The sequence below is a fragment of the Bidens hawaiensis genome, unplaced genomic scaffold (assembly GCF_021521415.1).
Source record: "Bidens hawaiensis isolate Kalapana, Puna unplaced genomic scaffold, B.hawaiensis_p1.1 tig00029312_1, whole genome shotgun sequence".
In the NCBI taxonomy this organism is placed as follows: domain Eukaryota; kingdom Viridiplantae; phylum Streptophyta; class Magnoliopsida; order Asterales; family Asteraceae; genus Bidens; species Bidens hawaiensis.
Window position 1 is genome coordinate 70,666 of NW_027494840.1, and position 13,166 is coordinate 83,831.

General features: G+C 40.3%; 1 protein-coding gene across 1 annotated transcript; it reads right to left on the bottom strand.

Moving 5' to 3' along the window:
- Positions 1-7,038: 7,038 nt before the first annotated feature.
- Positions 7,039-9,102, bottom strand: LOC143578621 (uncharacterized). The gene is made up of 2 exons (XM_077062136.1): positions 8,884-9,102; positions 7,039-7,563 (listed from the first exon to the last, which is right to left on the bottom strand). Exons 1-2 carry the CDS (start codon positions 9,100-9,102, stop codon positions 7,039-7,041), a joined length of 744 nt encoding a protein of 247 aa, XP_076918251.1.
- Between the last annotated feature and the right edge of the window lie 4,064 nt (positions 9,103-13,166).

A 13,166-nucleotide genomic window follows, 5' to 3' on the forward strand; every position in this document is an offset into this window, starting at 1 on the left:
TGGGAAGTTTTGCCAAAGTATGGTGCAAGAAGTATGATGCATATGGCCATCACACTGATTCATGTTGGGTTGAAAATGAAAAAGAGTATGAAATTCCAGACACTTTCTGTGGTCTTGATATGAAGGCATACAAGCAGATGTATGAGAGATACTTGAATGAAGAAAAGAATGCATCAGATGATGAAGATCACAAACTCAAGCTAGAGAAAAGATTGAAGACAGTCCTAAAATTAAATGAAGGATCAACTGAACCAGACAAGACTGTTAAGGGTAAGAGACAAAGTAAGACCACAGGTGTTAAATGGCGATGAAAAATTCCTCATGAAGCAAGGTTATGAACCAAGAGGATTCCAATGGAAAACAAAAGAGGAAGCGATAAAGAAGAAAGAATTTGTGGTTGAGAAAATTGAAGTAGAGGTTGATAAAGCACCTGTTGAGTACGGATATGAATCAGATGATTCATATGAAGTAGTGCATGAAGATCCAATTCCAACCTCTCTTGAAGTCACAAATGAGTCTGATGAGAAAACTATTGATGTTTGCAAGTCAGACACTAACTAATCATTTTTCTTTTGGATGTGCAGGGGCAAACCACTAATGTGAATGACATATGGTATATGGATAGTGGATGCTCAAGGCACATGACTTTTGACAGAAATGCACTTGTCAATTATGAAAGAAAATTTGAAGGACCAGTAGCCTTTGGCAGTGATGAAAATGGAGGGAAGATTGTTGGAAGAGGCACACTGACCAATGGCAAAGTACCCTTTGAGAACGTGTTGCATGTTGAAGGACTACAATACAATCTACTCAGCATTTCTCAAGTGTGTGACAAAGGATACAAGGTTGCTTTTAATGATACACATTGTTTCATCCTGAAGCCTGAATTCATAATACCACCTGAAATGATTATGATGATGGCACCAAGGAATGGAAACCTCTATGAATTGAGAATGAAAAATTCAATCTCTAGAGGTGGTGCATGCTTTGTTACTAAGGCAACAGAAAATGAAACAAAGTTGTGGCACAGAAAAATGTGCCATATAAGGAGAGCATGTTATAGGCCTTCCAACAAAAGAATTCATGCTGGAAGAAAAGTGCTCCCCATGCATTAAAGGGAAGCAACACAAGTACTCTCATAAGAGCAAATTAATTAACACAATTGATGAGGTACTTGAGTTGCTACATATCTCTTTGGTCCAATAAGTGTTCCAAGTATAGGGAAGAAGAGATTCTGCCTTGTGATTACAGATGACAATTCCAGATTCACATGGGTCTTCTTCTTGGGGACAAAGGATGAAACACCTGAATTAATCAAAGGATGTGTAATTAAAATGGAAAATCTGCTTGATAGAAGGGTGAAAGTGATTAGGATTGACAATAGGACAGAATTCAAAAATGGATCTATGGATGAATTCTGCTCTTCAAAGGGGATCTTTCAACAATATAGTGCTCCAAGGACTCCTGAACAGAAAGGTGTTGTAGAGAGAAGAAACAGAACACTCATTGAAGCTGCAAGAACCATGATAGCAGATGCAAACCTACCACTGACCTTTTGGCAGAAGCTGTCAATACTGCATGCTATGTTCAGAATAGGGTCCTATTGAACAAGACTCACAACAAGACTCCATATGAAATCATGTTCAAGAGAAAACCTTATGTGAAGTTCATGAAGCTTTTTAGATGCAAATGCTCACTTCTGAACACAAAAAACTATCTTAACAAATTCCAATCCAAATCTTTGAAATGTTTCTTTGTGGGCTATTCATCTCAATTAAAGGCTTATAGAGTCTATATTAAGGATCACATGTGTGTCATTGAGTCCTCAGATATTGTTTTTAATGAAAATCACTTCAACAATGTTGATGGACCAAAGTGGCTTTTTGATCTAGAGAAATTAATCAAGTTATTCAAGATCTACACTAAGGATATAGACGAAAGTTTGTTCAGGACAAGAGTGGAAGAAAAGGGAAAACAAAAACAGATTAATCTGAGCAGACTATGGTCTAAGGTAGGTATAGAAGATAAGGAATTCAACTTTGAAAGCAAACAGCCTGAGTTAGATGTGAGTGAATATGCAAGAGCTGATGCTGAAGTTAAAATTTCTAATGATGGGCCGAGTGCAGTAGAAAGTGATCAGATGCAGAGTCAGTCATAAGAGACAAATACAAATGAAGAAAGATTTCAATCACTTTTTGATTCACTGCAAATGGGAACAATGAAGCATCTACATCAGAGAAAGTAATCAACCAAACTGCTGAGAATGAAGAAGAGACACAGGTTGATGTTCCTGATGCAAATATTACCAACTTGGATGCTGATATTGTTGCAAATCAGATCATACAAACCTCTTCAGTTGAAAGAAATCATCCTCCTGAAAATATCATTGGTGAACTGCATGAAAGAGTGACAAGAAGTTCATCTGAAAAGGTAAACATATGTCTCTATGTTTGCTTTCTCTCCCAAGTTGAACCTAAGAACATCAATCAAGCTTTGAAAAATAATAGTTGGGTGGAAGCAATACAGGAAGAGTTAGCTCAATTTAGGGACTTAAAGGATTGGGAATTAGTTGACAAGCCCAGAGGAAAATATGCAATAGGAACCAAGTGGGTATTCAGGAACAAAAAGGATGAAAGAGGTATTGTGATAAAAAATAAGATCAGATTGGTAGCTCTAGGATGTTTTTAAGAAGAAGGAGTATACTTTGAAGAAGTGTTTGCTCCAGTGGCCAGATTGGAAGCTATAAGAATCTTCTTAGCATATGCAGCATCCATGAACATCAAAGTCTATCAACTGGATGTCAAGTCTGCCTTCTTGAATGGGAATCCAAGATTTGAAGATCCAATTCATCCAAACAAGGTGTACAAATTGATCAAGGCACTATATGGATTACATCAAGCTCCTAGAGCTTGGTATGATGAGCTCTCAAATCACCTTTTGGACAATGGATTATGTAGGGGAGCAATAGTCAAGACTTTGTTATGCAAGAGATGGAAGAAAGATCTACTGCTAGTTCAAGTGTATGTTGATGACATCATATTTGGTTCAACAAATGAACAAATGTGCAAAGATTTTGAACAAGTGATGAAGTCAATATACAAAATGAGCTCAATGGGAGAAATGAACCTCTTCCGCGGTTTGCAAGTGCAGCAGAAGTCAGATGGAATTTTCATCAATCAATCCAAATATGTTCAAGAAATTCTAACCAAATTCAAATGTCAAGACTACAAGATGGTGTCTACTCTAATGGACACACATGAGAAGATGTTGGCAGATGAAAAGGGGGAGCCTGTAGATCAACATGAGTATAGGGCCAAGATCGGATCATTGATGTATTTAACTACTTCAAGGCCAGATATCATGTATGTAGTCTGTGTATGTGCAAGATTTCAAGCAAACCCCAAGGTTTCTCACATGTTAGCTGTGAAGAGGATATTCAGATACCTGAAAGGAAAACCAGATTTGGGCATCTGGTATCCAAAGAACAACTCCTTTGACCTGACTGCTTTTACTGACAGTGACTATGATGGTTGCAACATGAGCAAGAAATCTACATCAGGAGGATGCCAATTCTTAGGGAATAGGCTGGTGTCATGGCAATGCAAGAAGCAAACCACAGTGTCCATCTTAACTGCTGAGGCTGAGTACATTGCTGCATCTGCCTGCTGTGCGCAGGTTCTTTGGATCCAAAACCAACTGCTAGACTATGGTCTGAATTTCTTACTCACTCCTATTTACATCGATAATACTGCTGCTATGTTCATTGTTAAAAACTCTGTTCAACATTCAAAAACTAAGCATATAAAAATTAGGCATCATTTCATTAGGGATTGCAATGAAAAAGGGCTAATAGAAATGAAAAGGGTAGACACCACTAACAATTTGGCTGACTTGTTCACCAAACCCTTAGGCAAAACCAGAATTCATTTTCTGTTAAAATGACTAGGAATGATAAATGCTGATGAAGTCTAATTGATGATATGTGCTTATGTGATATGCTAATTGACTATCTGATTGTTGCTCACTATTTTTTATTGCATGATTAAGTGATTTGTGCTTAAATGACTATCCTGTTGGTTCAATCATGCTTGTTGAAGTGTTTATGTGAAATGTGCTTACCGAATATGTGTTAACTGTGTGTATAAATTCATGATTGAATTACATTGTCTGCTTTGAGTGCTTCGAGCGTGAATCTATGCTTGAGATTGTTTTGTTGCTCTTTGAGCACAAAAATATGTCTTGAATATTTGTCTAAGTATTTCGAGCATGGACAACATGTTTTTGTTGCTCGAGCACAAAGATGTGTCTTGAATATTTTTCAAGTATTTCGAGCACATGACATTGATGACTATGTTTGAAACATTTGTTTTGAAATGATAGATTCTGATGTTACTTGATAGTATTCATATGTGCTTGATTGAACAATTATTCATCTTGTGTGAACATGTGATGGTATGAATCATGACTAATGCTAATGAAAATTATTTGTGAGTCAAATGTTCTTGAAAGTCAATGTTGTTTTTAAAATCAAGTGCTAAATGAATTTTTACAACTATGATTTGCAACAATGAATGATTTTTGACTAAGCAAACTGTTTTTCGGTGATCTCATTAAGAGAAATGATAAGAATATTCAGTTCCAAGCTATGTAGAAGCTTAAAATTTTTAAGATAGAAATTGTATCCAACCTTTTGGGAAATGATAGAAAACTGTCTGATCAAACTAACACATGGATTATAGACTTAAAGGACTAAAATCAGTCATTGATTGTATGGTAGCTTTGCATGGTGAGTAGTTGTCTAAGTGATATAAATAATGAATCTGTTAAGAATGATGTGGTGAAACATTTGAAGATCAAGGTATGTTTCCTTACACATCTCTCCATATGATAGGCAGAAAGGTAATTATCCAGTCATACATAAGCCTGCTGATGTATTGGTCAACCAAAAACTCTTTTATCTAACTATATGAGCAGCTATATATATATATGTACTAGAATATGCAAAAAAAAAGGGTACAGATGCTTATAGTATGTATTATATTCTCTAAGAAAATAATCAGACTTAAAGAGGCACCAAGGGTACAAATGCTTATAGTATGCTTATAGACTTGACTACAGAGGTGGGGTTTACAAGTAAGTCCTAAACACCCTGAATGTAAGGCATGTAAGTCCGGATGACATGTAAGTCCAACGTTCAATCTTAAAGTCTGATCTTTTTAAAATTTGCTCTTATAATCAAAAACTATTTTGACCATACATCAGGGGGTTGAAGTCAAATTGGGGTGACTTGAAGAAAGCTGAATAAGCTTTGAGAAGAGATAAAGAACAACCAAAAGTCCAAAGTGTTGACTATTCACACTTTATGCACTTAATTGAACCTTAATCATATCACTGAATACAATGATATTCATGCTAAGTTTATACCTGCTCTCAACCTGTTTTGTGTCATAATAATGTCAACCATGAAGTGTTGTGAAAGTGCTTAGATAGTATGATCCCATCTGAGATCTTTCTATAAATGTTTTGAAAAGACCATTAACTGAATTCTGGTCTCTTAATTCACCTTAAACTTATGCTTGAGCCAACTAAAGTGTTTTGAATGATAAATTCAATTTGGTTTAGCAAAGTTTGTGTGTGGAAATGTCTAGTTTACTAGACAGATAATAATTTGTTGGAAAATGTAATCTGAATTGGTACAAGTGTTGTCGAGAATGTTGTAAGTGTTAGAATTGCTCCCAAAACATTTTCGAGCATAGATATCTGATTTATGCTCTTCGAGCACAACGACATGCTTTGAAAACTTTTCTAAGTGTTTCGAGCATAGATATCTCATTTTTGCTCTTTGAACACAATGATAAGTCTTGAAAATATTTCTAAGTAATTCGCGCAGAGATTCTTGCTCTTTTGACATGAATTTGCATTTCGAACACGTTGTTATGAAATGATTGATGATGCTAAGTGTTACGAGCATGTGCTTATGTTAAATATCTGAATTTTGGTTGTTCTAGCACAAGTTTCGACATGATAGATTTTTCTAAGTGTTCTCGAGCATGCAAATTATCACGAGAATACTTACTTGCTTATTTGAGCTGATTTTGATCAGTGCTTGTAATGATCTCGAGTATGATATTCTGCTCGAGCATGTGTGGTTGTTCAAGTTGAATTAACAATAATGAATTTTGGTTAAGGCAAAGTCTCGAGTACGGGTATATTCAAGCATAGTTGTGAAATATCTTAAAAGGACCTTAAGAATACTCTAAGTTCTTTACTCGAGTATACCTATTTCCGAGCAGACCTCTAAATGAACATTTTCAAATTACTTAACCATTTCATTTAAAAGTAAGTCGAGCATGATTTTGAGTTAAGTATTCGAGTACAATAGGAGACAACTGTTCATTTGGCAGTATGCTCGAGCAGGAGAGGTACATTCAATTCAAATTAAATGACAACTGTAGTGTACTAGACGACAAATCAAATGTACTGACCAAACGTTAGGTATAAAAGCGAGACTTAGAAACTTTTCCAAACATTTCATTTTCCCTCTTTCAACCTAAAATGAAAACCCTTTGCTCGTGACTCTCCTGCCCGCTCAAAAGCCTCTCTCGTTGTCAATACCTTATGTACTTTATTTTTGTTTCCTTGTAATCCCTTTTTTTGGCTGTATATATGACAATGGGTTTTACATTTTGTCTTGTGTGATATTACAATATAAATGTGTGTTAGCTAAACCTGCCATATATCCAAAATATAGGATTGGGACATTAATCGGCACGCAGGCCTGTCCTGGTAGAAACAAACATATTAAAAACTGAGATTTGTCGACCACATGTTAACTACTTTGTATTAATAGTTATCCATGATAAAAAGAAAATTTTGCTACACAGACCAATAACCATGGCACGCAGGCCAAGATAGGCATGCAGGCCCAAAAGATAATTACATGGGTCTAAATATAGCATCGCTTTAGCTGCGCGACGTTCCATGTTCTGGGAATTGGCGTCCCATCTAATTTCTTCAACTTGTATGCGCCTTTTCGCATTACTGACCCTCCCATGTGGGAGCCAACTTTCTCGGTAACTTGGCGTTTGATGCCTTGTTATTCCGGAAAACGTAGTCCCCTTTATTATATTCACATATCTTGACCTGCACGTCATAAAATTTTTGGAGTTGGTGTTTGTATTTGCTTCCGCGTATGGCTGCTAACTCTCTTCTTTCTTCCAGAAGGTCCAAATTCAACCGAAGTTCTTTCTCATTGTCTTCGATCAGGAGCATTCTCGCGGATGGAACCCCGATCTCGGCGGGGATCATTGCTTCTGTGCCATAGGTTAGGCTGAACAGGATTTCAGAGTTGCTCATTTTCTTTTTAGTTCTGTGTGCCCACAAAACATGAGGCAACTCGTCTACTAATCCCGTTCGCTTGGCTCCCAACCGCGCCTTGATGCCGTCTTTAATACTTCGGTTAGCTCGCTCTACTTGCCCGTAGGCTTGCAGATGGGCTACCGATGTGAACGCTTGGTTGATGTGCAGTTCAGACAACCACTCTTGGAGGCCTTTGTCAGCGAACTGGGTGCCGTTGTCGCTAACTAGCGCTTAAGGGAGACCAAAATGATAGATAATGAATTCCCATAGGAATTTTTTAACGTTTGCTGCCGTGATATGTGCTAACGGTTTGTCCTCCACCCACTTGGTAAAATAGTCGATTGTTACCAGCAAAACTTCACCCGTCCGGGTGCCTCAGGGAATGGCCCCATTATGTCTATGGCCCATTTCTGGAAAGGCCACGCCGAGATTACTGGAACTAATTTATTTTGGGGTTGCAGCGTATGTGGTGTGTACCTCTAACAAGCGTCACACTCTCGGATCTCTTTGACTGCGTCTATATGCTTGCCTGGCTAGTAATATCCCGCATTTATTATCTTGGCCACTACCATCCTTGGTCCTGCGTGTAACCCGCAGATGCCTTCGTGAATTTCTCTGATTACATAGTTGGCATCTTTAGCGTCTAAACATCTGAGTAGTGGACCAAGGAAAGATTTTCGGAACAACACCCCATCGTGAACTTGGTAGCACAATGCTTTATGGCGAATCTTTCGCGCTTCGATCTTGTCTTCCGGTAAAGTTCCGGCCGACAAGTATTCTAGAATGGGTGTCATCCAGGAACCTATTCCCGTTTAGATGACCATGACCTGGTGCTGATGTACGGATGGGCTATCCAGGACCTCGATTCGTGCGTCTCTTCCCATGTGTTCGAAACTGGTAGAAGACAGTTTGCTCAAGGCGTCCGCGGGTCGGTTATCACTTCTTTTTATATGGACGACTTTGCAAGAAGTGAATTGCTGAATGTGGTTTATAGCCTGGGACAGGTATGAAGCCATTACATCGTTCTTTGCCTCATACGTCCCTAAGGCCTGGCCCGCGATGAGCATTGAATCTACCCGCGCTTCCAGGAACTTAATACCCAGCTTCTTTGCAATTCGTAGACCTGCTAAGAATGCCTCATAATCTGCTTCATTATTTATACTTTTGTAGTTCAGCTTGATGGAATATCTGAACTCTTGACCGTCTGGATTAATTAACTTAAGGCATGTGCCTGAACCTTCCCCGCTTGATGCTCCGTCCATAAACAAAGTCTATTTTTGACTTTCATCTAAAGGGGCTGGGGGTTGTTGTTCATATAGGCACTCTTGGATTTTCTCAGTTGGTAATTCTGTGACAAAGTCTGCCAAAACATGACCTTTGATCACAGGTCTGGGTTTGTACTCTATTGAGTGTTCGCCTAGTTTGATTGCCCACTTAGCCAATCTCCCGGATAACTCAGGTTTAGCCAATACGCTTTTTAACTTGTAGTCGGTTAGCACGTGTATTGGGTGGCCTTAGAAGTACCTCTTCAACCTTCGTGCTGCATACTCCAACGACAGCACTAACTTTTCCAGCATCGAATATCAGGTTTTGGCATCCACCAATGTTCTGCTGACATAATATTGGCTTTTGCACGGTCTTCCGATCCGTTAGTAGAACTGCCCTAACCGCGATATCGGACACGGATAGGTATAGCGTGAGAGGTTCTCTTTCTTGGGGTGCAGTCAATGTTGGAAGCTCCATTAGACACTTCTTCACCTCTAGGAAGGCTTTCTCGGCCTCCGGTGTCCATTTGAAATGTGCCTTCTTCAGACAGATGCATAATGTGGACACGAAGGGGTACGATTTGGCAGCATGATTCGCTAGGAATCTGTTCAGAGCTACCAACCTACCATTCAGCGTTTGGACTTACTTTAGCGAGGATGGGGAAAGCATTCGGGCGATCGCTTGGACTCTGTCCGGGTTTGCTTTGAACCCTTCCCAGTCACAATCATCCCAAGAAACTTTCCTTCCTCCATGCCAAGCATTTTGAAGGATTTAGCTTCATGTTGATCTTCCTTAGTGTGGAGAAGACATCTTCGATGTCTCTCAGCATTTGGTCTTCATCCACGCTTTTGATGACCAGGTCATCCATGTAGACTTCCAGGTTTTTCCCAATCTTCTCTGGGAATGTGTTGTCCATCAGACGTTGGTACGTGGCTCCCGCGTTCTTCAGGTCAAATGGCATCATTTTGTAGCAAAAAGTACCTTGGACGGTACGGAAAGCTGTTTTATCTTTGTCTCGGGCGGCCATTCGTATCTGATGGCACCCTTTGTAGGCGTCCAAAAAACACTTAAACTTGAAAGGTGCCACTGCGTCGACTTTCAGGTCGATTTCTGGTAGCGGGTAGCAATCTTTTGGGTAGGCATTGTTCAAATCCTTGAAGTCTATACACATGTGCCATGATCCATTACTCTTGGGGACCATTACTGGGTTAGCGACCCAAGTCTGGTATTCGATCTCGTGGATGATCCCCACGTGCAATAAGTCTTGAACTTGCTCGTTCATGGCTTTAGTCTACTCGGGTCCCATTTTCCTTTTCTTTTGCACAATCGGCATATAGGCCAGGTTTTAACCCTTAGCCGATGTTCCGATATTTCTCTTGGGACGCCTGTCATGTCTGAAGGCGTCCAAGCAAAAATATCTACGTTCTTCACTAGCAGCTTTTCAGGAAGAGCCGCACTATTTCTGAAATGGTTGCCCTGATGGTAATAGTCTGTTCCAGATACTTCGGATTGACAACACATTTTTCCGGCTATGTCCATGTCGCATTTCTGGGATCTTTCGCAAGTTTCGACCCTTCCGTCGCATAACATTGTTTATTGACCCGGATGATGGCTATCCCAGATCTTGTGGGCACGCCGACTGCGTCGTGCGCGGTTAAAGGGTTGGCATTGAAGTCACCAATCGCTTCGCGCCCCAGGATGATGTCATGTTTTGATCTCGCGGGTAGGACTAGGAACTCGACGTCCTCATTCCTAGTATGAATTCCATCATTGAGTGTGCCTAGAAATGTTATGACCCCATTAGGATGCATAACTTCATACCCAAACACGAAAACAGGGGCATGGATGGGCTTCAATCTTGCTTTGTCTTCGTCCTCCAGCTGTTCAAAGCATTGTTCGTACATTATATCGGATGTACTCCTATTGTCAAAGAAGACGTATTGGGACCGATAATGTCCAAACACAGCCATGATGATCAAAGGCTGTTTCATGCACGGGCCTCCTTTCACCTTTGGAAAAATAACTGGTTCGCTTTTCCACTCATCTTCGTCCACCTCTGTCCGCTTGTTTCTTTGAGCTGGCCCGCCCTGAATCATGTGGATGTTTAGGTCTTTGATATGTTTCTTTGGCGTGCCTTTATCTGCAGGAGCTGTGTGCTTTCGTGGACCTTGTCACACGATTTTGATTAAATGCTCCAGCTTGCCAGATTTGATGGCGGATTCAATCTCGTTCCTCAGGCTCACGCATTCATTTGTGTCATGCCCGATGTCATCGTGAAACATACAGTGCTTGCTCGGGTTCAGGTTCACCCTCCTAGTCAATGGCTGAGGCTTCCTGAACTCAATGTTCTCTGTTATCAAGGTTTCTGACGGGGTCTTCTTCAAGGGAGTCCAGTGCTGTTGCTCATGCTTCCCTGCCTTTTGGTCTTTCTGCTCTGCCCAATTAATGGTCTGGCATCGAACTGTTTGGAAGAGCTTTCTAGGGGATGAATTCTGGACTGGGTGTTTCTGGACTCAGTTTTCGTATTCTGCTTAGACGTCTCCCGCCCTAATAGTTTTTCAGTAGTCGTGAAGACCTTGGCCACGGACATGATACCATCCCATGTCCGGGGCATTCCATCTCTTCCAGTAAGGCAGCGGATCGAGTTTGGACTCCGCACATTCAACCTGAATGCTCCCCTCAGCATATCTTCACTGATTCCACCAATGTTCAAGCTTTCATTGTTGAACCTGGTGATGAAATTTTCTACTGACTCGTTGTCCCGGCGAACAACACTCAGGATCTTTGAGGGGTCGCGCGTGTGCTTGCGCTTCTGGCTAAAGTGTTGTGAGAACATGACCACCAAATAATCCCAACTCTTGATTTGTCCATCTGGGAGTTTCTCGAATCATTCTCTTACTGCCCCCATCAATGTTAACGTGAACATATGACACCAGTAAGGCAGTGTCCAGCCACTTACTCCTCTAACTGCAGTGAAGTTTAATAGGTGATCGCTTGGATCAGTCATCCCATTATACTTCCCGAAGTTGCTTGGTATCTTGACGTTTATTGGGAAGGGAGCAGTGGCGATCCGCGGAATGAACATTGATTTTTTGCGAACGCGGCGGGTCGGTAGGGTTTGGTGAAGTCTTCTTCAGCATCACTGTAGTACTCAGTGTGCTTTACTAGTGTCCGCGGGAGATTGGTGCCTTCCCTACCGTATTCCCGACTGTCCTCATTTGCATAGCCGTCTTCTTGATAAGTGACCTCTCTTTGTCCTCGGGAAGCATGGCTGTTATCGTGTAGGACTTTGCTGGACGAGGTCCGCTGAGTCTGATGACTCTTGCCACGGCTTCTCGCGAGTGAACGGCCAGCTGAGTGAGAAACATCATCCATTTCTGGGTCTTGAGTGCACCGAACCATCGGTGGTGGAGAAGGAGGTGGTGAGTCGTATGTTAGAGTTCTGGCTTACAACTGATTGTTCTTCACCCTTCGTTCATACTCCTCTCTCAATCTGTCACACCCCAACCTAAGGCGGAAATGCCGGGGCGTGATCCGATTGCTCACAACTCGAAGATACTATCATAAGTATAAATGACAATATCTAATTAATTATTTTATTTCAATTATACACGCACAATACTTAAATACAACAACCAATTCAAATAAATAAATACAACATGTTAAATTCATGTATGTCTTCATTATAACCCTAAAGTCTTTCTAAGTGTCTACACTTCCACTTCAAGCAACCTGCATATGCGTAGAAAACAAAGTTTATCAACAACACATGTTGAGTGAGTTTATCACCAGTTTTGCAAAAAAACAAGGTTAATATAATAAATAAGCAAAACGTAATAAACGCGGTAATGAAATCAAACCATAAGCAAATAAGTTGTCGACTAAACCATTGCCAAGCGAATCGGGCGCCGGTAATCAACTATGAGCAAATAAATAGAGTAAGACCGTTGCCAAGCGAATCGGGCGGTGGTCAATAGAATGCGAACCCTCTCCGAGGGGATATGTCAAACGAATGAATACAATAACACATAAGCACATAACAAGTAGATTTGATTAATCACACACAATTACACGTTTGCTATTTTTGATATGTATGTATATATAGATATGAATGCATAGTATTATATACGCATATGTCCCCAAAACGTTTATGAAAATCGAGTAAAATAGAGGAGTGATAAAAATCACCTTAGATTAAAGGCAAGTGATTAATAAATACGATAATCGAGTTCACGAATAAGCGAGTCGTCCAATACGCATCAAACGATGTAATGAGTCAGAACCTGAAACTTTGTGATATGAAACTATAAATAAAAAAGAACTTAATGCCGCTGGAATCAATCCAAATGGATGAGTAGAACTCTAGTTATGTTGAATTTAAGATTTAAGCGAGCTGGTATTGACCAGAATCCGAACAGCGAGTCGGAAGTCGGGTTTTGGGCAGTAGCCTTAAAATCACGTTACGAGAATAAAAGTCTTCTGGACCGAACGTTGAATCCTACCAGAAGTGTGAGAAAACGATAAGTCAAACTTGTGAACTG